A 27,334-nucleotide genomic window follows, 5' to 3' on the forward strand; every position below is an offset into this window, starting at 1 on the left:
TAGCGTCTCAACATTGATACGTGGAACATATTATGTATGTGATCTAACTCTGGAGGTAGCTCCAACTGATATTCGACTGGCCTTACTAGCTTCAGAATCCAGTACGACCCAATAAACTGAGGGCTCAGCTTGCCCTTGCGACTGAACCTCAGAACCATCTTCCATGGCGAGACCTTAAGGAAAACCATGTCCCTCACAGAATACTCGATGTCCTTCCTCTTCAAATCAGCAAATGACTTCTATCTATCAAAAGCCGCTTTAAGTCGATCTCGAATCAAGCGGACTTTATCCTCAGTCTCTGATACCAGCTCTGGACCTAGAACATGTCGCTCACCCAGCTTAGTCTAGCACAAGAGAGTGCGACACTTACAGCCATACAGTGCCTCATAAGGTGTCATCTGTATACTAGACTGATAGCTGTTGTTGTAAGCGAACTCTGCTAATGGCAAGAACTTTGCTAATGGCAAATACTCCTCCCAACTGCCTCGAAAATCTATAATACAACCCCTTAACATGTCCTCTAGTATCTAAATTACCCTCTCCAACTGGTCATCTGTTTGAGGATGAAAAGCAGTACTAAAGTCTAACCATGATCCCAGTAACTCATGGAGTTTCTGCTAGAACCGAGACGTAAAACGAGGATCCCTATCAGAAATAATCGAGACAGGCACCCCTTGTAGCTTTACTATCTTAAAAATGTAAAGTTTGGCCAACTTCTATAAGGAGAAGTCTGTCCTAACAGGAATAAAATGTGCAGTCTTGGTCAATCGATCCACAATAACCCAAATAGAATCCTTCTTAGTGGGTGTTAGGGGCAACCTACTAACAAAGTTTATCGTTAGTCCCTCTCATTTCCATACCGATATCTTAACTGGTTGCAGCAAACCTAAAGGTAACTGATGCTCAGCCTTAACCTGCTGACAAGTCAAACAATGAGCAACAAAGTCGGTAACCTCACGTTTCAACCCTGGCCACCAGTACAACTCTCGGAGATCTTGGTATATTTTGTTCCCACCGGGATGCATAGCATAAGGGTTACTGTGCGCCTCCCTTAGAATCGATAGTCTTAGATTCTCATCATTTGGTACACAGATCCATCCTCGGAAACACAATACCCCATCATCATTAATCCCAAAGTCTGTAGTAACCCCACTCTCAATCTGACGGAACCTCAACTCAAGAGACTTATCTCCTATCTGTTTATCCTTGATCTGATCAATCCATGTCGATCTTACTTGCAGCTCAGCCAATAGACCCCCATCATCGAATAGATTGAGTAGAGTAAACATCGCTCTCAAATCGTTCATAGCCCTATGGCTTAACGCATCGGCCACCATATTGCCTTACCAAGATGATAATACACTTCTCCTTTTGAGTGACGCTGACTAAGGTTTAACTCCTTTTGAGTGAGGAGGTATTTGAGGCTCTTGTTATCATGTTTGATAATAAACTTCTCACTGTACAGATAGTGCCTCCAGATCTTAAGAGCAAAGACTACTGCTACCAACTCCAAATCGTGTGTCGGATAATTAGCCTTATGAGTCTTGAGCTGACAAGATGTATAAGCAACAACTTTACCGTCATGCATCGGAACACAACCCAGACCCACATGTGACGCATCACTGTATACCACAAAGTCCTTACCGGGTTCAGGCTGAATCAAAACAGGTGCCTGAGTTAACACAGTCTTAAGCTTCTCAAAGCTCTCCTACTGTGCATCAGTCCACACGAAAGGAACTCCCTTACGCAGAAGCTTAGTCATCAGAGTTACGATCAAAGAGAACCCCTTTACGAATCGTCGATAATGTCCTGCCAGCCTAAAAAGCTACGGATTTCTGACACATTCCTTAGCTATTTCCAACTCAACACAGCCTCAATCTTACGAGGATCCACACGAATCCCCTCATTAAAAATCACATGCTCTAAAAAAGTTACCTTTCGGAGCCAGAACTCATATTTCGTGAAGTTCAAATACAATTGTTTCTCTCGCAGAGCCTGCAGAACTACTCTGAGATGCTCATCGTGCTCGCCCTCTGACTTAGAATACACCAAGATGTCATCAATGAAAACCACCACGAACTGATCTAAATAGGGATGGAACACTCGATTCATCAAGTCCATGAATACCGCTAGTGCATTAGTCAACCCAAAGGGCATAACTAGGAACTCGTAATATCCATAACTAGTCCTACATGTCGTCTTATACACATCAGCCTCTTTGACCCTCAAATGATGATAACCTGATCACAGATCGATCTTAGAGAACACTGAAGCCCTTTTGAATTGATCGAATAAGTCGTTTATCCTCAGAAGTGGATACTTATTCTCGATCGTCAACTTGTTCAACTAGCGGTAGTCGATACACATCCTCATTGTCCCATATTTCTTCTTTAAAAATAGAACAGGTGCTCCCTACAGAGACACACATCTAAGACAAGCTCCAGTAGCCCTCCAACACTCACCCGGATGGCGTCTATTACAGTTCTGACAGATCATCACCCCAGTAGGTGCAACAGTAAGCCCAACTCTCACGGGCGCAACAGACCTGGCCTTTTTTCTAGGCCTCATCCTAGAATTTGAAGGCTTTACATCCCTCTTAGCCTTTCCGCTGTCTCGATTTTGATGCTCAGTGCGCTTTACTTCTTCCGCTATCTTTGTCTTTTCAACCAGCACAGAGAAATCCTGCTCCCTCTGAAGAGCTATCAAAACTCGTAAACTATCCTAGAGACTATCCTCAAAACAGACACAACGCTCATACTCTGTCGCCACCATGCCTCGCGCATAATGGCTCAACCTCAAGAACTCGGCCTCATACTCGGCCACCTAACAATCACCTTGGGTGAGATTCAGAAACTCAGGTCGCCTAGCATCAGTATAGCTGGCTCTCACATACTTACTCTGAAAAGCCATCTTAAGTAGATCACATCCCAGTCTGTCGGGCTGGGTGCCTTCCTTAACCATCAACCACCACTGGTATGACTCATCACGAAGCAAAGACACAGCCCCCTTAAACCTTTGCTCAACAGTCAAATCTAGGTCATCCATAATACATTCCGTGGCCTCTATCCAGTACTCGGCCACATTAGGAGAAACTCCAGTGATGCTCTTAAATACCTCAGCCCCATTGGACCGGATTCATTTCGTAACCGACCCACAGCCCTCAGAACCAGTGTTGGGCTCAGCGGCCCTCTCCAAAATTCATAGCATGGCTTGGGACAGTCCGTCATCCCCAGTCACACGATCATTAGACCCAGACCCAATCTCTATCGCAGGTGATACCGGCGTCTCGCTAGTATTCAAATTCGGAATCGTATCAGATGCTAAGGACTTAGCTTGAGCCCTTCTACGGCCTCTACCTCGGCCTCTAATACCCCATCCACGAGTACCATGTGTGCTCATCGTAATTTCAGATTAATTTATGTTAACAGTTTTATGCAAATCAGTTTACAGTTTCAATATTTATTAACAAGTATTTTATGCAGTAAAGTTATCAGAGTATTCAGAGTCTGTTATCGCAAGTCGCAGTTTACAACGGTTTTTAGTTTACACTACCTAGAGTATTTCAACAGAGTCTTCTACCTACAGTAGTTTCATAGCATACAATAATATTTTTAGAAAGATCCAAAAATAATTTTCAGTATGTTCTATGCATGCTTTCAGATAATTCTAAATAGAGTTTCAGAAACTTACAGGATCAGCGCAGGAGACTCGGTGTACCACTTATTTATCAAAAATATTTCAAGTCATTTACACATCATTTCCGAAAAACCATTCTTTTTACAACCCAAATCCACAGTCGAGTTTTGAAACCTGGCTCTGATACCACTAAATGTAACACCCTAAACTCGGCCTAGACGTTATGACTGAATCTGGCAGTGTCACATGAAAGTGTTTTTGGAAAATCGTTTTGATACATTAAAATCTGTCAAATTATTATTATCTTTTACTTACGAAAACTTTAGTTAATTTTAAAAAAATTCATACTTTGGCGTTGCAGTTTATACTCCATAATCACAGCTTAAAACCCAACTAAACCAAAGGTCCAAGTCCATGATTACAATAAGTATTCCCAAAATAATAAAATAACGTGGTAAAGCATTTCAAACATAAACCCATGAGTAAGTGGCTATGGTCACCGTCGAGTCCTCCGCTGCACTGATTCATCTACTGTTGGGGATTACCTAAACAAATTAAATAGATAAAGCGTGAGTTTTCCCAAACTCAGTTTGTACATCCCCACAGTTCAGCATGCATACGATCAGATAACAGAATATAGTCACAATTCAGGCCTGAGCCCTTTATAGAATCGTTGTGGGCGTTAGCCCACTCAGAATAGAAGTGGACACAAACTTAGGGTCTTAGCCCATCTCAGATATAGCATGCATGACAGATCAGAAAAATAGAAACATGTTCACTAACCCTACACACCAACTCCGTCCAACCCAAAACACCATGTGGGGATAAAATTAACCAACCTATCCCTGCACACCAAATATGGGGATAAAATCGACCCATCCAACCTTATACACCATAAAGTACCATAATGCAACAGATGTCATAAATATGTAGCTTAGCTACCAGATAATAGGCTTTAAAGGCCTTTCAGATACTTCCTTCATCTTCATCAAACCCACCCCAAAGCAATGCATCATATAAGAATGGCATGCTCTAGTGCAGATTATCAGACAAATTTTTATATTTAGAACATACAGATATACATGCTAAGTGTAACATGGTAGTACATACATCGCAATATCAGATCACAGAATCAAGGGTCTAAGTAAGGCTTATTGACTCTACGACAGGTCACAGTCGACTTGGGTGACCCGTGCAACCTTACAGAATATTTCAGAAAAATGGGCTCATACGCTCATGTGGCCTACCCGTGTGGATCACACGACCTGGCCAAGAATTTACACGCCCGTGTGGTACACCCGTGTGGGCCCACATGACCCAATTGGCCATGCCCATGTCTCACACACGGCCTCGCAAGATTTCACACAGCCGTGTTGTGCACCAATGTCACGCGCGCACGTCCTGGTTCGTCGATCACATGGTTGTGTATCGCCACACAGCCTTTATAGGGCAATCTATACTCCCGTGTAGCATCAACAGTTTACTTTTTGGCTTTCGTTGAATCTCATTTTCTGTGCAATCGGAGTACACATCTATGTCATTTTCAACGCATACCCCTTCCGAGCACTCCAGTACCTTTAATTAAACAACAAAACACTCATTTAATCGCTTAACCAACAAAACTAGACTAATCTCAAAATGAGGTAAACATCATTCGAGTAACGAAACCCTTACCTTTTATAAAAACATGAATTTCCCACCCTTAAAACGATGATGAACAATAATCAAGCCTTTGATGAAACCCTAATCACCATACAAATCCTTGTTAACACTTATCCAAAATGCAAGTAAGTTTAATCAAAACTAAACTTACCAGAAGAACGACAAAAATGTTGCGCAGAAAGGAGATAAAAGTAGAAAAGTTTGGCAGCAGCAAAAAGGGAAATAGGGAGAGGAAAACGGTAGAGAAATTTTGGGAAGGAGGGGGGTGCCAAAAATTTGAATACATAATTAGAATAGGCAATATTCTGATAACTTCCCTCATTATCTCCACAATTCTCTCACCCCTATCCCACTAACAACCGATTTCTCAGAGTCTCCTTTCAGCACAACTCTAGCCAATATTTGAAACAAAAACATTATTAATGCTCGTGCAGGGATTCAAACACAAAACCTTCAACCATCTAACACTCTACTTAACCACCAGACCAACAGACCTATTCTAATAAGCTTTTACAAATAAATATTTATAAGCCTAATAACCAAAGACAAGGCTTCATTCAGATAAAAACCAAAATTTTTACCAAGCTAAGGCTTGAATTTGGGACCTCACACACACACCCAGAACACTTAACCACTAAAGTAGATACACAGTTGTGTGTCAAACAATTACGAAAACATATTAATAAAATTTGAGGCGTTACACCATTATTTTGAGTAGGGATTCGCGATTTACATCACTATTTTGGAGAAAGTTATAGGAAGCTATAGGTACGCAGTTTCATTTTAGCACTGCATTTCACCCTCAGACCGATGGTCAGTCCGAGCGAGTAATACAAATTCTCAAGGATATGCTTCGTTATTGTGTATTAGAGTTTGAAGGCAATTGGGAAAAATATTTATCATTAGTTGAAGTCACGTATAACAACAGTTTATGAATTGAGCATAAAAATGGTACCTTATGAAGCTTTGTATGGTCAAAAATGTTGAACTCCGTTATACTAGACTGAGCTCAGTGAGAAAGAGATACACGAGGTTGATTTGGTTTGAGAGACTGAAGAAAAAGTAAAAGTGATTTGAGATAGTTTGAAAGCAGCTTCAGATCGTTAGAAATCTTATGCGGATCTTAAACGTAAAGATATAAAATTTCAAGTCGGCAATAGAGTGTTTTTGAAAGTATTTCCCTAAAAGAAAGTTCTACAATTCGACCGTAAAGGAAAGCTTAGTTCACAGTTTATCGGGTCGTATGAGATTACTGAAAGAATTGAACCTATTGCGTGTCGATTAGCTTTACCTTCAACGCTAGAAAAGATTCATAATGTCTTTTATGTGTCTATGTTATGACAGTACCGATCTGACCCTTCACATGTTATTTCCCCGACAAATTTGAGATTCAGCGCGATATGTCATACATTGAAGAATCGATCAGAATTCTGGTACAAGAGGTAAAAGAATTAAGAAACAAGAACATAGTTTTAGTAAAAGTTCTTTCGCAACGACATGATATAAAGCATTTGGGAACCCGAGGAATCTATGAAAATGAAATATTCGAAACTCTTTTCTGGTAATATTTTCGTCCCTGAAAATATTACCAAAAAAAAGGTTCAGATATTGTTTTCTCATAGCTTTCTCGGGACAAAAATTCCTTTAGGGAGGAGAGTTATAACAGCTCGTTTTCAGTGAAATTGGAACAGTGGTTTCAGGACCACAAATAAAAATTCAAAAAATTTACTTATTATTATTTTATTACCTACAACATGATAGTAATACTATATAAAAATTTCGTTAAGAAATTTTACCATTTACATGTTCAATTTGAGAAAAAGGACTAAATCGCATAAAGTTCTAGTAGCTAAAAGTATTAACTGGCTATAGAACCTTAAAGAATGAGTCCTTATATGATAATTAAACCATTTATATGTTAGTGGATGAGCATGGGTTGGCAAATGTGTAATTTTTAAAGTTTTTAAAGGTTAATTAAGTAAATAGGTAAACAAAAGATAAATTAAATAAAACCAAATTAAAAAATCATCTTTTACTTCCTTCTTCAACCGATTATAAAAAGAAAATAGCAGTCATGGAAGCTTGAGGTTTCGGCTAACCTAATTCCTTTGCATTGGTAAGATTTTTCATTTCGTTTTTAATTATTTCTATGTTTTTGGAATCATTGTAGCTTAATATAGCTAGCCCGTGACCAATTTGTGAAATTGTTAAACTATTAGGGTTTGCCATTGATGCATGTACACGCACATGAGTTTTAAAATTTGATGATATAAAATGGGGTTGTTGTTAGATAAGCAACTTTTGTAAAATGATTTTTGGTGAAATTGTCAAATATGGACTAAATTGAAAAATATAAAATATTACATGGTATAATTTGTGAATTAGTGAAATATGTGGGTTGATATAAGTGTATATGATATTCGATTAGGCTTGGGTAGGGGTAAAATTGTATAAATTTCATTTTTCGAACTTAAAGACTAATTTGCAAAGAAGTTAAAAGTATAGGGCCAAAATGATAATTTTTCCAAAATATGAATTGGGTTAACCTGAATGAAAAATATATTGAATTGAGTTAAATTTATCCGTATAGATCAAGACAGGCCTCGTACAGAGTTAGATCGGGGCAAAGGGAAATCTCAGATTAGTCGCCTCTGTATCTACGTATACTCGTCGAGGTAAGTTCATGTAATTAAATCATGTTTATATGTCTTTAATTAAAATATATATATGTTATGAATTGTTATAAATATACATGGTTGCATATCGAGTCCCGTTTGAACCTTAGGAATCTGTAGGATACAAGTGACATGTCATTAGGGTTACATGATTTGAGTACTGGTCTTGAACGTCCTACTGATAGCTGAGGTCCTACATGTGTTTGGAATACTCCACAACTCGTGTGAGCAGCTTCGTATAGCTACGTTCTGACCTACAACTCATATGAGTATACCGATTTATAGATCGTGAGAGCATACCGATCTTCAGCTCGAGTGAGCATATCGATTCACAGCTCGTATAAGCATACATGTACATGAATTGACATATTACAATTTTATGAGGTAGCATACTATGTGTGAGCTATCCCGGGTATCCAGCGGTATTCTAAACGATTCAACAGGCAATGTTTCGATACATAATGATAAGAGTTCGATACAAACTATTACAGGTATATACATGAATTATATGGAAATGTTGTTACATGATATATGGAAACTTGAATTGGTTGATACATGTACTTTGGAACTTGATCAATTGATGTATTCATCCATGTTTATTGGCTCATATAAGTAATTACATGGTTAACATAGTTGGTGTATATGTGCTTAGGCATTTGGCCAAATTGTATTGGGATATGCTTGCTTACTTACCTATTATATGAATAAATGGTAAGTTAAATTCTATGTTATAAGAACTTACTAAGCATAAATGCTTACTTTGTGTTATTTCCTGTGTTTTATAATGAATCAAAAGCTCGTTCGGGTTGAAAGCTTGTCAGAACTCACACTACCCATCGAATCTTTTGGTATATTTGGTTGTTTAATTTTTATTATAATGTCATGTATAAGTATATTAGCTAATGTAGTCATGTGTTTTGGTTGTGGTTTTTGCCATTTAACTTGGCTTGTGATTTAGCATTTTGTTGGTGAAATGGTATAGTTTTGGTATGTAAATATTAGCCTTAATGTGGTTGATGATTTGCTTAATGTATTTGAATGATGGAAATTGAAATGATAGTTGAATGTGAATATTCTATATGTCTTATAACTTTTTGTGAATTGGTATTTTACTATGAATGACATATATGTAAATTGAGGCTAATAATTAAGTGGTATATTTGGTACCATTTGGTATGTTTTGGTAAGGTAACTATATGGCATGTATTAAGGTAAATGTGCGTATAAGTTAGTTGAGTATTTCGGTCAAATAGAGTACATGATTATACACATTTACATGTTGTCATTTGAGGTGCCTAAGGACATATTGGTTTTATGATGTTGTATCATATGTATATGACTTGTTTGTGCTTGATTTGGATGCCTTGTTATGGTTTGTAAGTATGTTAAATGTTGAGTGTAGGTACATGCCAAATTAGGTGACAAAAATGGCTTGAAAAGGAGCCTATTTTCATCCACACAGGCGTGTGTCTCAGTCGTGTGTGACACACAGCTAGGTGACACGGTCGTGTGCCCTCTGTAGCTTTCAAAGGGTTTCAAGTCAGGCTATTACACAACTTAGCACACGGCTTGGCACACAGGCGTGTGAAGTTATTTCGAAGCGTACATGGCTTGGCACACGGACGTATGGCTTGGACATGTGACCCAAGTTAGTGAGTTACATAGGCACGGACACGAGCTGGGACATAGTCGTGTGTCTCTACTTTGAATGCTCACACGGCCTGAGACATGGGCGTGTCTCTTGGTCGTGTGAGTTACATAGCTTGGCCACACAATAGTGTGACCCTTACAGTGTTGAAAATTTTTAGTGTTCTTTAAAAAATTCTCTGAGTTTTTGATTTAGTCCCGACTTATTTCTAACGCATATTTAGGGCCTCGAGGGCTTGTATAAGGGACAATATGTATGTTTTGATTTGGTTTTAATATGTTTATTGCGATGATATGAAATGTTTGAAATTTCTGTCCGTTTGAATTGTAAACTCCGGTAATACTCTGTAGCCCTATTCCGGCAACAAATACGGGTTAGGGGTGTTACATTGTTTGTATTTCGGTACCTCTATTTGTACTTTGGTACCCTTATTTGTACTTCGGTACTCCTGTTTGTACTTCAATACCCCTGTTTACACACTCATGCCTCTATAAGTACTACAATATCCTTGGATATAGACCCGTGCTTTCGTTGCACTTTGGTGTCCTTATTTTTGTATCTAAGATGCTCTAAAATATAGAATAAGGTATAAGTATGTGAACAGAGTATTGATGAACTTGATTAAAAGATACAAAGGATTACATTGAATTGATATATTCTAGTGATGATGAAATTCTTTAATACTTATAGACAATGCAATTGAAAATTTTAATTGTCATGTTATAATTTTTAAATGATTATGTTAATTAAAGTAAGTCAAGTAAATTTTACACTATAATCTTACTAAACTATTAAGCTTATTGGTTTATCTCATGTTATTTTGTATTTAACAATTGTGGACGGTTGGAAGGATTAACATAAAAGCTCACACTAACCATCTACTTTTGGTAGCATTTTCATCTCTTTTTGGGTTGTGGCATGTATATAGGTTTTGTTGTAAGCAAGTTAAGATTAGAAGTTTGTAAGATATGAAAGTTATTTAGTATTTGTGATTATGTTATGTGATGTTGAATGGTAAAGTTTAATAGAATGTTTAGAATATAATAATGTGGTTGATTATGAAAATTGAATTGAGGTGTATTACTAGATAAAGATTTGGTGCAATGTTTAGTTATAATTAAGGTACCAATGAATGGTACATTGGATAGAAGTTTAGGTTATTAATTTGGGTATGTTTTAAAGGTATGTTTTGATTGTTTTGGTCATAGGATGGTTTGTGTTTTAGGTGTACCTTATTGGGCAAGTTTTGGCTTGATTTTAGCTTGTTTAAGAAGTTAATTTGAAAGCACATGGCCTCAGACACGGGCTATCACGCGGCCGTGTGCCACAAATAGTCATCCCCCATGGCAGTGTGTAATATGTTAGTTTTTTACAGGTTTCACACGGGTTGAGATACGACTGTGTGTCTTAAGTCAATGAGTTACAAAGCCTGCGACATGGTCGTGTGATTCAAGTTAGTAAGTTACGCGGTTTAAGACACGGGCTGGGACACGACTATGTGTCCCTACTTCGTGTAACACCAGCACGAAGCCTACGAGACTTTAAACTCAGTTATAATACCAGCACTAGGCCTGCGGGATTTAACCCGGATATAATACCAGCACGAAGCCTGCGAGATTTAACCCGGATATATTACCAGCGCGAAGCCTGCGGGACTTTAAACTCAGATATAATACCAGCACTAGGCCTGCGGGTCTTTAAGCCCGGATACACATCAAATATCATGCATATTTAATCATATATTAACACATCTCATTCAACATATCACATTAGTAGTCATTTGCTACATTCGGATATAAGCTCCATATGAACACCATCATTTACATTTCGGTTCAAAAGTCATACATAAATATCACATATCCATTTCACCATTCAAACTTAACCCATAGTGACCATTTGACTATAAGTCATATACATAAATTATTTATCGCACAACTTAATTCAAGTAGAACCAAAAGGTCACAATTCACCTAATATATACATATTGCTCACCGATTCGCACACAACCTTTCAAATTAGCAATTATAAGTTGGTTCCACACATAGCCCATCCTTATCGATAATTTACGATGGTTTTACCCTTACTCACATATATGACATAGGCATTTTTACCTATGCTTCTCAATTCACATTCATGATTCAATTCCAATCGATTTAACATGCATAAGTATATATCGCATACCTAACCAACTTAATGTATTGAACGAAATCGATTGTCGATTTAACACAAGGTCTCATAGTTGAACATAAACATGAAACCATTTCTTATATGTTCGATTCACATCAATCATCAAATTCATTTAATTCACATATACTTAATTAGGTTATTCGTACCTGAATAATTTACTTTACGGAACGAATCCACATATTGTATTAGCCCATAGTCTTAAAGCACCACACTTTTAATAGTTTACCTCATCGAAGTTCACATTTAATCACTTTAGTGCCAAGCCATATTTGGCTACCACAAAGGACTAATAATAATAATTTTATACACATCATGGTTTCCTTTAGATATTTAATAATCACAAATCTTGATATCTCTACCAACACATATACGACATAGTTTACTCATTGTAACATTCATTTAGTGCATCAAATTTCCAAATCCAATTCAACTTAAGCATAATAGCCATAATCGGGTTATAGCCTTAAATCATTACATATTCGGCACATTAACTAAATAAAATTTACATTCTCTTTACCATATTAATTTAAATCTTAGGCATATAAAAAGGAATCAAGCTTAAACACTTAAGAACTTACCTCGAATGTTACCGAATGATTACAACGGCTATTTGATTACTTTCTCTTTTCCCTTATCCGAATTTGTCCCTCTATGCTCTTGAGCTTAAATTCAAAGATTTTAAACTAGTCATTATTCGACTATTCAAGCATCACTTTATAAATATAATATATATATATATATATATATTCGACTTTCACACTTACTGATCATAGTAAGCTTATAAGAAATCAATAAGCAACTCATTAATGAATTTTTTGTCAATGTTTACCACATAATCATAATTTCACTGTAAGCTATTTTCTTGAGCAACAGTCACTAAATCATTTATAACTGGATCTACGAAACTCCAAATCAAGTTCCGTTAATTTTCCCTGAAAATAGACTCATATATATTTTATCCATAAAATTTTCAGAATTTTTGGTTTGGCAAATCAATACCAGATTTTTCTTAAAGTTTCCCTTCTTTCACTATTTGACTAATCTGACCACTCTTCACTACGAATCAAAATTCTCATTGTACAGAATTCAAAATATGTTCTCGTTTATTTCATTTGAAACTAGACTCATTAAGGAGTCTAAGAATATAAACTTAATCTTATAAAAATTTTTGTACAATTTATAATGATTTTATAAAAACAGAACAGGGGATCTAGAAGTCATTTTGACCCTATCCCACATCACTTCAAATATCTTATTATCAGAAATTATTTTGATTAAATGGTTTATTTTATAAGAAACTAGACTCATTAAGATTTAATTACATAATTTATTCAGCTTCTAACTCAACTCCCACAATTTATGGTGATTTTCCAAAATCACTTTACTGCTGCTGTCCCAAACAGATTATTACCAATTCACTCTTTCACACATTCTTTGCATACATATTATTCAAACATGTATATCACCAATCAATTTCATCATATATATCTATAAATTCACTTAAGCATAATATCAATACAACACATTGTGCTCAAATCATCATTCAAGTTCAAATCCGGCTAGCACACATATAAACACTAGTAACTAAATATTAACATTTGCATTTCACAATAATAGCCAATTGCCATTAAGAAATTAAACCACAGTTATTCAATTTTACCAAGCTTTAACTTAATTTAACTTATAATAGTTCATAACACATTTAAAGCACATACATTACTAAATTTTATCCAAGTCACAATCGGCCATAGTACACCCAACACATTAGCCGATTTCCTACTTAGCATCTAATGCACATATATGCTTAATTCACCACCTAAGCAACATGAAACTCCATTACAATCACAATTATTCATTCTTTAAAACTAACATTCAACTATCAATAATTTAGCAAAAACTTAGGTAAATGGCGAATGCTATATCCTCAACCAAAACTAAAGTTTTTAACATGGGCTATGTAGGAAACTATGTGATTAACTAGATTTTCACAAGACTTTGAAGATAGCACATGAAACATACCTTAATTTTGATGCTAACATAGCCGAAAGTTTGGTCTCTCCTATCCCCCTTTCAAAGCAATGAAGAACAAAAGTTATCAACCTTGTTCTTTTCACCCACTTACTTATTTCATTATAATATAAAATTGTTATTACATATTATAATACATTTATATGTATAAATACATATAAAATTTATACTTTTCAATTACTCAACCACATGGCCGGCCACTATAAAAAAAATGACAATTTGACATGCTCATCCTTATGCTTTTTAAACCATAGTAATAAGCCATCACATAAATACCTAGCACATTTCTTAAATTTTTCACACAAGTCCCTTTCAATAAAATTCACCTTAATTGGCAAAAATCAAAGCACCACAAATTCACATATGCATTTTCACACAAATTAAGCACAAAATTTATCATTCAATTATTTTCACAACTCGGTTTAGTGATCCCGAAACCACTGCCCGACTGGGGTCAAATTAGGGCCGTCACACTTCGAATGTCCACACAGTCTGGGCTGTGTCACACGGCCTGGCCACACAGCTATGTGACCCCTATTTCTAAATTTTCAAGTTTTTCCTAAAATTTATGTATTAATTCATTTTGATCCTTGATTGCTTTCAAACTAATTTTAGGGCCCCGTAAACCTAAATTAAGGCTTATGTGCATATTTATGCTATGAAATGATACATGTTGATAAATTAATTGAATACTTGTTTTGAATTAAGATAAATTATTCTATTTGGTTCTGTAACACTCCGATCCTTAAACCAGTAATGGAGACGGGATATGGGTGTTACACAAACTCTTACATTCTATCTGTTTGACAGACATTAAACATATAGGAGTACTCGTTATTGTCCTATGCACTCAAAACCTCCTCAAGAACATCTGACCTAACTGTGAAAAAAATTGAATGGAACTCTGCGACAGAGATAAATATCATTGGTTTGCACTTCCATTAAGGGTCATTGAAAAGGACTTACACTTCGTAGCATCAGGAGCTCTTAGCACATTCATATGATCATTGTACTGCATGAGATGTGCTTGAGGGTCCCTCCTACCTTCAAATAGTTTTTTTGGGACTTTAAAGTCAGCCGATAAACTTACAATTGGTACCTTATGAGCTAACGGATTGTTAGTACTAAACAGGCAATCCATATCTTGTGAGTCAGAATGAAAAGCTCATACATCTCTACATAGAACATCCATTTCATTTTTCCATGGTTTTGCATGTACTTTAGGGCCTTCTTCATGCATGATGGTGTTATCGCAGAGATCAGAATTGTCAGATTATACCTTTCTCCTTAGCTTTTCATTTTGTTTCAATAACTCTTGTTGAAATGTTTGCTGCTGCTCGAACCAAACAATTGGCAAAGTCATCTGCTCCCTCATTAACCTTATTTGCTCCTGAAGAGCAAAAAATTGTTGTAGGGATGCCTTTTGATCAGAGGGGAGTGATAATCCCTCGCTAGATAAGATATTCAAGTCCAAAGAATTCGAGGCTTTTGCATGAGCCAAATTGCCCAAATTTTTCGGTCGATCGACAAACCAACCAACAAATAAACCAATCTCACTAGGTTGATTATTGGCACTAGAAGCTCCCACCTCTCTTGACCAAAATTTAATGGGGAAATTCTCATTTGGGTGTGCCATTTTGATTTTTATTTACAAAGTGAAAATCTTTAGGTCGGAAATATGTCAATGCTCACCGCACCAAATTGTTGAGTATTTTTCTCTATCGCTCTTAGATGGTGGTGTTTGCCTATTTATATGATATGTATATTGTTCATCGATAGACATACTAGGTAGGTTCAATCCACATAAACACATATCCTACCCTAGATTTAACACATGTTTATGCATTCTTATGTAGGATCTCATGTGTTATTTCGCAGGAGAACATAGGTACCCATCTTGCGAGCTCGGTCTGAGAGCTCAGTTTGTGAGGTCTTGCGATCTCAATGGAAATCAACCCATCCAACCTGAACCCATTCGGATCTTGGGCCGATGATAACAAGTATTATAACAAAAATATTTTTTATTTTTATATAAAATTAATAAAAAAATCCACTGAGGTTTGAACTTAATTTATTTTCATCATAATTTTTAATTTTAGCATTTCAATTAAAATTTTATTTTAATTTTATATAAAATTTTATTTATATATTTTATAAAATTTATTTCTACATATATTGTGAATGTATCCATAAAAAAAACACATTTTTGTAATTGTTTTTATTCGTTAAAAAGACTAAAATCATCTTGACTCATTGCATTTACACCTTTAAAAAAAACAGTGCTCCAATTTTATCAACCCAATAATCGCACGTGAACTCTGACCAACAATTGGTCAAAACCTGACTGTCATGACTGCATCCACTTATTAAAGAACATCGACGGGAAGAAGAAGAAGAACAATTTATCCTTTATTTAATATCTAATAATTGTATTATATTTACGAGTTTTTAGTTGAAATATTTGGATCTTACTGTCATACATTGGAATTTTAATCTAAGAAAATATTTAAAGTATTTCTCAAATTTACTTTAATATAAATTCAAATATATTTCATCTTTCAATTAAACTATAAAAAAGAAAATACTCGACCTTTCAACAAATTAGTATTCGTTGTTAAATGAGGTCAGTCCATACGTGGGCAGGATACCAACATCCCACGTGTCCGCGTATCTAACACCGTGTTTTACCTCTTAAAGCCTCCAATATCACGGGCCCCCACTCTCAGCCCTCTCTCTCTCTCTCTATATATCAATAAATAAACCAAAGGTTCCCTAGACCTCTCTCTCAAACCAGAAGCCAAACTTGATTTTCCTTAAAAAAAAAATATTGTTTTGATCCTAAGAAAGCCAACCTGTTGGCCCGAAATTTGAAGGAGAGGCAAAAAAAAAAAAAATGTGTCCATCGGAGAGAAGCTTAAGTCGGCCGGCGAAGACAAAAAGTTCATCGACGGAGTTCAGGTCGGCGTTCGAGGTTCTGGACGTAGATCGCGACGGGAAGATCAGTAGAGAAGATTTGAGGATATTTTACTCCGGTTTTTGTAGCGGGAACTCTGGGTTCGATGACGACGAGATGATTGGGACAATGATTTCGTTGGCGGATTCGAACAGCGATGGGTTCGTGGAATACGAGGAGTTCGAGCGTGTTTTAGGGTTGTCGAGAAACAAGGAGTCGGGTTTTGGGGTAATGGAAGATGTTTTTAAGGTAATGGACAAAGACGGCGATGGGAGACTGAGCCATGAGGATTTGAAAAGTTACATGAAATGGGCTGGCTTTTCTGCTTCCGATGAAGATATTAAGGCAATGATCAGATTAGGCGGCGGTGATGAAAACGGTGTTTCTTTCGATGGTTTGCTTAAGATTTTGGCCCTTGATTTTGCTACCTAATATTATGTATCAAGCTTGATTTTGAGCATTTTTGGACTCTTTTCCTTCTATGTTTTACATAATGAATCAAATTAATAATAGTTGAAAAAAATAGAAGTCTCTCTAAAAAAAGAAATTTAAACTTTGGAACTTTTGGCTCTATACTTGGTAATATTAAACAAGTATATCAGAGCTAACAATGCATCAGTAATTAAAATAGGGATAAAAAGGAATTTATTTCTAAATATTTTGTTGTTGACAAAAAGCATTATCATTTAGCAATTACCTATATTGTTGATTATTTTGTTTTGATACTTTTCAATTTGTGGTTAATACTATATTACATCTATCCTCTTCTCTCATTGAAAGTGCACCCACCAATATCAATATGTTTTAATATGTACTTTTAAATTTATTTATATTTTAAACTTCAGTTAGGTAATTTAATGATTATGTCTACTTTAATATAATAATTTATAAAAAATATAAGATCTAAAATAACAAAATTTTATAACCATCAATATAGGCTAATGTTGTAGTGGAGCCGAACTTGAATAATGGGTAAGCTAGAGCTCAATCAAGCTTAATTCACGATTTTAGCTTCACTCGGATATTAATTTTTAAGCTACTTGAATTTGAGTTTGATTAAGTTTATTAATTAATTTTTATATTCAAGTTTAAACTTAAGCTCAATTAATTTTGTTTGTGATTACGTTCTTTCTATAAGGGTGTAAATGTACCTTGATAATATAAAATAAGCTAAAATAAAAACTTTGATTAGGCTTGTGAGATGTTCAAATACAGTATTGCAGAACTCAGAGTTGGCTCAATCAACACATCTAGTTGCTCAAGCTTAGTTAAAAAATTACTAAATTGAATTTGAGTTGATTTTGAATAGAACTTAAATAGCTTGAGAGTACTAATGTCTCATTTAAACACTAGTATATGCCAAAACTAACACAAACATGTATTTTCAAAATGAAAAGGAACGCACCAAAATAATTAAAATATGGAGGACTTGAAAATATTACACATCATCGTTGGCGGTTAAGTCAACATCATCAGTGAATAATAATATTATACATCATCATTAAATTTAAAAAATTTATGGAGGACTTGAAAATAAATATTAATAATCTTATTTAAACATAATTAAACATTAATCACAATTATTATAAATAAATATTAATAACTTTCGAATTTAGGATCTTTAATTTAAGGAATTAGGGTCTAGAGTCTTGGACTTAGGGTCTAAGGTATCAAGTATAGGTTTCAAGGTTTTAGAATTTATTTATAAGTACTTATTATTTAATTTATGTTTAAATAAAGTTATTAGTATTTATTTATTGGTCCTCCATTATTTTTTGTTCTATTTTATGATGATATTTCATGTTATTATTAACTGATGGTGCATGAGACTTAAGCATCGATAGTGCATTAAGTATAGAGATTTCACCATTATAACTAATGACTAGAACACTCACCTCTAAATCCTCCTCCTGAGAACTTGGGAAGTAAACACTCAATAATGTTTACAATTCAATTTGCATTCTCTCACAAAAATAGTTCCTTAACGAACAAATTAGAATGCACTTAATAAGCTCTCATACATAACCTAGACAAGCCTCACAGCATTTATCAATCGAAGATCTGATTTCCAAAACAACAACATAGTCTTGATCGATCCTCCACATTTCAATGGTTGATTTGATTTACTCAAATACAATCTAATCTTCAAAAACCAATAATTGGTTTCCATAAATGGATCATAATATCTTCAATAATGCAGCACATTAACATCTAGATTTTTTTCATTAAATTGTCAAATCAAATAAGACAATTATTTATACTACCTCAGTGACAATTTGCAGTTGGCATTGTCGAGTGTCACTCAGCATCAATCAGATCATCTTGCCTCAACATATGCCATTTTGAGTGACATTGTTTTTAATTTGTAAAATATTGATGTGTGTTTTTTTTATAATACGCGTTTAATTTTTTCAATAATTTTAATTAATTTATTTTTAATTATTGTAATTAATGTAATATAGTATTTGTTAGTTGAATTCTATACATAATTAATGCATAATTTAAACATTTTTAGATCAACAACTTTTTAATAATATTAAAAATATTTTGAAATCATAATTAAAATATTTGTACCATCCGATGGAACTGACACTTCATGCAATTAGGGATTACGATTTTGCACAAGCAGTGTGGAAATCAGCTCTGCCACGATGGTATAAGGGTTTCTTCAACTTACCAAGAGATAAATGGGTTTTGTGGAATATACAAAATGAAGGTAGTTTACTGGTTCCTAAAGGTGAGCGAGCTACTTTCTTTTCAATTACCTGTTCGTTCATTTGGAAACATAGGAATGCATTTATCTTTTAATGGTTCTAGTGAAAGTAGTTCAGAACTTATTAGCTCAGCCTTGGTGTGGACTAAGTCCTTAAGGGTTAAAGGGGTTGTTAACCAATGGGCACGTATGACCATGACAGTTGGTAGATGGTAGCTACCGGAGACAAATTGGGTTAAATTCAACGTTGATGGATCAGTGTAAAAAAGTAACTCAAAGGCATCTGTAGAAGGGACAGTGAGAGAGTCTAGTAGAGGATGGTTGGTAGGTTTTAAAATGGTAATAGGTATGAATGATATATTTCAGATTGAAGCCAGAGCGATTCTTGAAGGACTGAAATTGGCTTGGAATAAAAGATTCAAGCGAGTTGAATTAGAAAGTGACAATGCAATGTTGATTGAGACTATTCGGAGTGATCTGGCATCAGTAAGGGTGTTGATGAAATCAAGAAGATACATGATTGGTGCTCAAAAACTTGGGAAGTCAAACTTCGACACATTCACTGGAACACCAATAAAGTTGCTGACTACATAGTTAAGGTAGATGGAGATGAAATTGATTAACTGTTTATTCTGGAAGACCTACCGCACTATGTGAGAGGCTGATTAGAAGAAGATATTAGACAATCAGTGTGGACTATTGATGGATTACACTAGGATTGAAGGTCGTTTAGTCATGTTCTATGTTTATGATCTACCAAAACAAAAAAAAACATTTGTACCATATTCTATCTGCAAAATAGTTTTACTTGAGTTAGTTAATGCAAAAACATTACTATTCAAAATAATAGCTAATAAACATAAAACATACATCAATTATTTTAATAATTCAAATATGGAACTAATAAAAATTCTTAATCATTATTGAAGCATTTGTTCAAATTATAAAAGTTGATATATTGTAAATTAAACTTTTCATTAATCAATTTTCTTTTCTTTTCTTAATAGTTGATAAATTGACTATAATAACTTGCAGTTATAATATATTATATTTGATTAAATAAATGCCTTATTTATAAAATTTTATATATTAAATATTAAGTTAATTATTTGATAAAGAATTAACATTTTCTATTTGAAACTAAGGATTTTTTAAATATTTTTGTTAATGAAAACATACTAATTTGAATATAAAGTAATTAAATATAAAATGCAATTTTTATTCACTATGTAAAATATTTAAAATTATTTTAATAAAATTATAATTCTTATTTATAAGTATGATAAATTATCTTATTAAGTAAATTATTTAACTAAATATTTTATTAAAATTAAAATTCCTTTTATAAATATGATAAATCCTTTATATAATAAAAATATTTATAATGGTAAACTTAATAATATTTTACTATAAACAATAACTTATTTATAGGAAATCAAAGAGAAAACATAATAAAATATATTTTAAATATTTTATTTTAATAATTAACAATAATAAATTAATATAATATTAAAATTAATAAAACTATAAAGATATACTTTCAACCATGCCTTGCCTTATTGCATTGCATGCATCCCTTATCTTTGGATCTCTTCCCTCTCTTCTCATGTCTATTCAAATGGGTTTGAGTTGGTTTGTTGATGTTAAAAATAAAGATGAATCAGGGATCCATGGGAAGATTATTGTTGCTGATTCGATGATGGTATGATAATATTTGAGTGGAGATTGTAATTCCAAACTCCCCTCAATTTCCTTCCCTCTAAACAATTTCTTATCCTGCCTTTATTATTCCCAAAACCATCTAAGCATGGTGTCATGACCATGGGAGAAAGTTTTTTTTAAGCATTTTTTCTTTTAATAATAATCATCATACTAAATAATACTTAATATTAATTAAAAGTAATAACAGATAACAATATAGTTTTATAATAATAATTAACCATAATGATAACATGAAATTTGAACCTTTACATACTTTATTCAAGCTTGATTCAATTTTGACCTAAGTAAAAAATCTTTGATATGTTGTTTTCTAATTTCTTATGGGAAAGGTCGACGAAAAGGAAAAGGATTCATTGGGTTAAATGGAGTGAGGTTTGCAAGCCACCCAACTTTAATTAAGAAACATGGGCTTGTTGTTTAAGTGGATCTAAAGGTATGCTAATGAAGAAAACTGCCTATGGAAGAAATTTATTGTTGTTATTTATGAGAATAGGGAAAGTAATTTGCTGCCGCATAATTTGTCGCACTATAACAAACCATGGGTATGGAAAAGTATTGTGCATCCGTTGACTACGAATGATTCTTTTAGCAAATCCTTTGTGGATAACCTTAAAATACTGGCCGGTAACGACGAAAAGGTTAATTTTTGGGCGGGATGCTGACTAAGGGAGTTCTCGCTCAAGTCTATTTTTTCGAGAGTTTTTGCTCTTGCTGTTAAGAAAGTTGGGAATATTGTGGATTTCGGTTTTTGGCTTGATGAGAAGTGGGTTTGACATGTGGAGCTTAGGAGACCCCTTTTTATTGAGAGAAGAATTAGTGGTTTGCTTTTATGGGTGTGATAATTCAATTTAATTGTTGCAAGGAGAAGGTTGATATGTTAATTTGGACTAAAGTCAAGGACCGCCTATATACCCGTAAGGCCCTTTGTTCGTTGGTGTCAAGTGGGAAGAACCAAATGGCGAAACTTTGGAAATTAGTGTGGGTAAAACTTGCACCCCGAACGTGGAATTCTTCGTTTGGATATTGGTGCAGGGTAGAGCTGCTACTAAATCTGAGTTATCCAAGAGAGGTATCCTTTCTTTCAACTCCAATATCTGTACCCTATGCTATAAATATGAGGAAACTGTTGATAAATATGGCAAGAAATATGTTCCATTTAGATATCCAAATGGTTCATCCAAGAGACCCCAAAGATTTTTTTCCTATCATGAATTTTGGCTTGTGTGGATTATAATTACGTTGGTATTGAGAGATTAGTTTTTTTTTTTTTTTTTTGCTACAAGTTGGTCATTATGGCTATTAAGAAATATGTGATGTTTAAAGGGTTGACGGTTCATAAGAAGTAATAAATATTCTTGATTAAATCCAGATTGGGATGGTGGAGGACTTTGAGGTGGATGTTGAAATAGTACAATCTCATATCTAAAAAATACAAGGTTGTGGAGTGTTTGTGTTATTATAAATAGAAGTAGTTTCTCCACCTCTAAAACATACCAAAATTTGTCATTTCCTTCATAAGGCAAAAATTTCCCTCCTTTATATGGATTTTTTCACTTGTATCTTTTACGGTGAAATATATTTGGTAGTGCCTGAGGACATAGGCATAATTTGTTAAACTTCGTTAAAATTCTGGTGTTCTTCATTATTATTATTTCAATATTTTGTAGGGTACAATTGTAGTGATATATTGTACAATTAAATTACATTGGAGGGAGATTCTATCTAGAAGGTTAGGTTTTAAGCGGGACCGTCTATGACCCCTCCAATCTTTTCTAAGAATTGAACCTAGTTTGGTTTTCTAGTACTATAATTTACTCATTTTTACTTTATTCGCACAACAAGTGATATCAGAGTTTAAAGTTATTCGAATTATGCTCTATGGTTGTAGTTTAAATTGATCTTCCATATTAGGAAATATTTCCTCGGGCACATTGAAAGATTATGTTTGAAATAGTAGACAATCCAAGAGCTCCAACATTGTGCATATGGGCGAGACCGACAGTGGAGATCTTCGATGGCATGGGCCATTTCTGTAACAGCCCGGTTTAGACCCTATTCGGAACAGTAGTTTCGGGACCATAAAATCCGAGTCAGAAAAATATTTTTATATTATTTTTGGTGTCTATAGCATGTTAATTTATATAGGTAAAATTTTCGTGATTTAATTTTATCGTTTGAGTGTTCGATTTAATAAAAGGACTTAATCGCGTAAAATGTAAAAATGACTAGCTATTTGTTAAAGTGCTAAATTGCTATGTCCTTTTTCATATGGGGTCCTTATGTTGATATTATACCATTGAAATATTGGATGAACATAAAAACCTAAGGTTGGTGGATTTTAAATGAAAATAAAAGGTTAATTTGATAATTGATATATTAATATGTATTAAATAAAACAAAAACAAATGGCCATGCATGTGTTCATCTTTCTTGGCCGAATCTAAGAAGGAAATAAAGCTTTGGAAGCTTTAAACATTCAGCACCTTTCGGAGCTTAATTCGGGTATGTGTTTTGCTCGGTTTTTGATTATTTTTACGTTTTTGAGATCGTTGCTTTGAATACTAGCTAGTCCATGTTTGAATTTTTGAATTTGATGATGTATTCATGAATTGCCATTGATGATAGCTTGTGGTTATTTTTTGTTTGATGATGGAAAATAAAAATATGTTGTTAGATTAAGATGTTGAATTAAGTGACTTTTGGTAAAAATATCTATATAGGATTAAATTGTAAACTTTGCAAATTGAAGGGTCAAATTGTGAAATAAATGAAAGAAATGGGATACTATGAACGTTATTAAAATTCGGCTATATTAGAGTTTAGTGAAATTATGTGTATTTTGTATTTTGTGAAATAGGGACTAAATTGTGAAAAATGTGAAATGTTAGGGGCTAAAGTGGGCTAAAGTAAAAATTGCCCTTTTATGTGTTTTTGGGTGAATTTGAGTACATGTGTGATTAAATATGTTTAATTTCTATTAATTTAGATTAAGGAAAGAGGAAATTGGAATTGGATCGGGGGAAATCTAAAGTTGTCGAATAGTTGTCCCGGTTCGTTTGTCTTCGTCCGAGGTAAGTTCATAAGTGAATAAATGATGTTAAATTGAATGTATTTATTTTATACATAGACAAATTGAATTGTATAAATGTATAACTACCTAGCCGAATTGTATTTAGCATGGACCGATTGGTTACGAGCATGAAATGATCGAGCTACGACGTCCGAAAGCCCTGTATGAACCTTAGGAATAGTTAGGATACATATGTCATGACATAGAATTCCGATATGTGATTTCTTGTAAGACCACATCTGGGATGTTGGCATCGATTTGTGATTTACGTGTAAGACCATATCTGGGACATCGGCATCGATAGTTGATTACATGTAAGACCACGTCTGGGACGTAGGCATTGTACGAGCTTTATGAGTTATCCTAGTATCCTTATTGATTTTGAATGGTTCAGCGGGCAATATCGAGTTAAAACCGAATGTGAAAACTAGCTAAATGGCTCAGGTACATACGAAGTTAATTGATTATGAAAGTAAGGTGAGTATAGTACTTGAGATGATGATATGAAATTTGCTTGATAAAAGAGTGAATTATTTATGTTAACGTAATTGTTCATATTCGGCCAAATGACATTACAATGTTAATGTTCAAGTGATGATATATGAATTTGCAAATATGATAAATGTATATGTGGTTAAGGTTTTCTTGATTCAGCCTAGTTTAACTGAATTATGTATGTTATTGAAATGATTTAGTTGCTTATGACTTACTAAGCTATTCAAGCTTACTGTGTATTTGTTTGTTCATTGTTTTATAGATTTTGGAAGCTAGCTATGAGCTCGAGGATCATCAAAGAACTTCGTCACACTATCAATCGTTTTTTATTTTTTGGTATTTTATAAGTTTAAACTCTAAATCTATGGCATGTATAGGATAGATAATATGTTTGATCTTGAAATATATATATATTTAGCCATGCAAAAATGGCTTGATTATGAAGTTAATGTATATATTAGATCTTGGTTTGAACTTATATTGAAAGTATATCCATGGTATATTATGTTGTGGAGCTTGGTTATGTGTTTCAGCAATAAGGTAAATAATGGATACTAGATGAGTTAGGGTATATCATGTATTAGTTAGGTAATATTCAAGATATATGCGTGGGGTGTATTCAGTATTTACTTATGGTTTAAATTAATGATATGTGTAGTTCATGATTTGTTCATCATGGTAAGTTTGACATATTGGGATGTATATTTTGTAATAGGAATTGCGTTGATAGTGGAAGATGATGTGCCTATGTGTTCGGTCATGATTTGTTAATTGAATTCATATACATATATATATATATATATATATATATGCGCATATGTCATAGTTGCTAATGTAGTGAATTGGCTAAGTAGAGACAAGTTGGTATATTATTTAGACTTATTAATATGCTAGTAAACTAGTGTTCTATGATCCTATCAACTGTGACCGAAAATGGTAATTGGTATATTACTAAAATGGATATAAATAAATGGATAAGTTGTTGTTTACTTTAGTACATAGTTAATGGCTAAAAATGATCATAATTTGTGCTTAAATTTGATTAGTGATTTGGTTATGTGTTTGTGTTTTAAGTATGGTAAATTGGCATGTAGATTGAATATACTTTTAGTTGGTATTTGTGCTCAAAATAGTTTAAATTAATATGTTCATATATGCATGGTCTTGTGATTAAAAAGAGGTATGTTTAGTCTTAAATACTGAGTGTTTAAATGAAGTATATGAAAATGTATGATTATTGCCATGTGGATGTTTTAACTTGCATTAATGTGCAAAGCATGTTCGTTCATATTGACTATTACCAATGTCGCATACGTGAGTGGTATTTAAGTTATGTAATATGGCTTATTTAGTTTTAAGAATGTGTATGTGTATTGGTTAAGGAAATGTCATATTTGATAGTCGGTAAAAGAGTAGACATATTGGCATACATTTGATGAATGACTGTAATGATACATATTGAAATGATATATGATTTGGTGACTATACGCATAAATACATAGATGGTATTAGAAGTATGCTTGACCATGTTGAAAATAATTAATGTTGTGTATATTAATGCATAATATGCCGTGAGTAATGCGTTGAAATTTGTGTTATGGTTTGTGTATACAATATGAAAATCAATATATGTTTTGATATGCAAATTAGCTATATGCTCTATATAAATGAGTTTGACTTGTGTGAATATATGAATGTTTGGAATTGCACTTTTGTTCGGTAATGCCTCGTAACCCTAATCTGATGACGGATACGAGTTAGGGGTGTTACAATTTCGGTATATGGTAAAGTAAGGTTCTAAATGCTCTCTTTTATCATGGTATAGATATTGCCAATTGATTAGAAGAAACTAGATGATATGGAGAAAGATTGGAAGATTACCAATTGTTTGACATCTAGTACAATTCGATCGTGTCTTTCTCGAGAGAAAATGTATGCTTTCTCAAAGGAGACTTTTGCAAATAGATTGTGGTTGAAGAAATTCTTTTGAAGAAAAACAGTCAAAATAAGCTCCACGTGAAGAAAATGTTGTTTCGCTTCACTTATGTTCCAAGTACCACTATGAATGATAACATGACTAGTTTTAATCAATTAGTCACTGATCTGGTGAATATGAATGAGATCTTCAAAGATGAATATTTTACTTTGATGTTGTTAGAGTCACTTCCTAAAGAGTTTAAGTTCTTCGAAACAACTCTACTTCACAGGAAGGTTGATGTATCTCTTAGTGTGATGTGTGTCGTTTTATACAATTATGAACTGAGAAAGATGGAAAAACATATAAATTCAACTAGAGATGTAAAAGTTTTGGTAGCCCAAGTTCGTTCACACATTCGGAGTAAAATTCAGAAGGGAGATCCAAGTCAAGAAGAAAACCAAGTAAAGATAAGTGCGCTTTCTGTCGGTAAAAAGGACATTGGAAGAAAGATTACCCAAAGTTGAAAAATAAAGGTAAATATAATAAAGGGAAAGTTGTAATAGAATCAAATGTAGTTGAATGTGAGGATGAAGATTTAGATTTCTCACTTGTTACATCAATAACTGG

The 27,334-nt window shown here is 34.0% G+C and overlaps 2 protein-coding genes across 3 annotated transcripts; both read left to right on the plus strand.

Moving 5' to 3' along the window:
• The first annotated feature begins 16,544 nt into the window (after window positions 1-16,544).
• On the plus strand, window positions 16,545-17,336 carry LOC108488586 (calcium-binding protein CP1-like). Its single transcript, XM_017792874.2, has one exon. The coding sequence runs from the start codon at window positions 16,730-16,732 to the stop codon at window positions 17,219-17,221; it is 492 nt and encodes a 163-aa protein (XP_017648363.1). The 5' UTR covers window positions 16,545-16,729; the 3' UTR covers window positions 17,222-17,336.
• Window positions 17,337-21,798: 4,462 nt separating this feature from the next.
• On the plus strand, window positions 21,799-26,847 carry LOC128282632 (uncharacterized). 2 transcript variants are annotated; one of them, XR_008272972.1, is made up of 4 exons: window positions 21,799-22,293; window positions 24,211-24,295; window positions 25,052-25,125; window positions 26,615-26,847. XR_008272972.1 is itself a non-coding variant. In XM_053020764.1 (3 exons), the coding sequence occupies exons 1-3, from the start codon at window positions 22,054-22,056 to the stop codon at window positions 25,063-25,065; spliced, it is 339 nt and encodes a 112-aa protein (XP_052876724.1). In that variant the 5' UTR covers window positions 21,803-22,053; the 3' UTR covers window positions 25,066-25,238. The 2 variants fall into 2 exon arrangements, 1 of the variants encoding a protein (XP_052876724.1); XM_053020764.1 differs by lacking the exon at window positions 26,615-26,847 and having other exon boundaries at window positions 21,803-22,293; window positions 25,052-25,238.
• The last annotated feature ends 487 nt before the right edge of the window (window positions 26,848-27,334 follow it).

The sequence above is a fragment of the Gossypium arboreum genome, chromosome 10, assembly GCF_025698485.1.
Source record: "Gossypium arboreum isolate Shixiya-1 chromosome 10, ASM2569848v2, whole genome shotgun sequence".
Classification (NCBI taxonomy): domain Eukaryota; kingdom Viridiplantae; phylum Streptophyta; class Magnoliopsida; order Malvales; family Malvaceae; genus Gossypium; species Gossypium arboreum.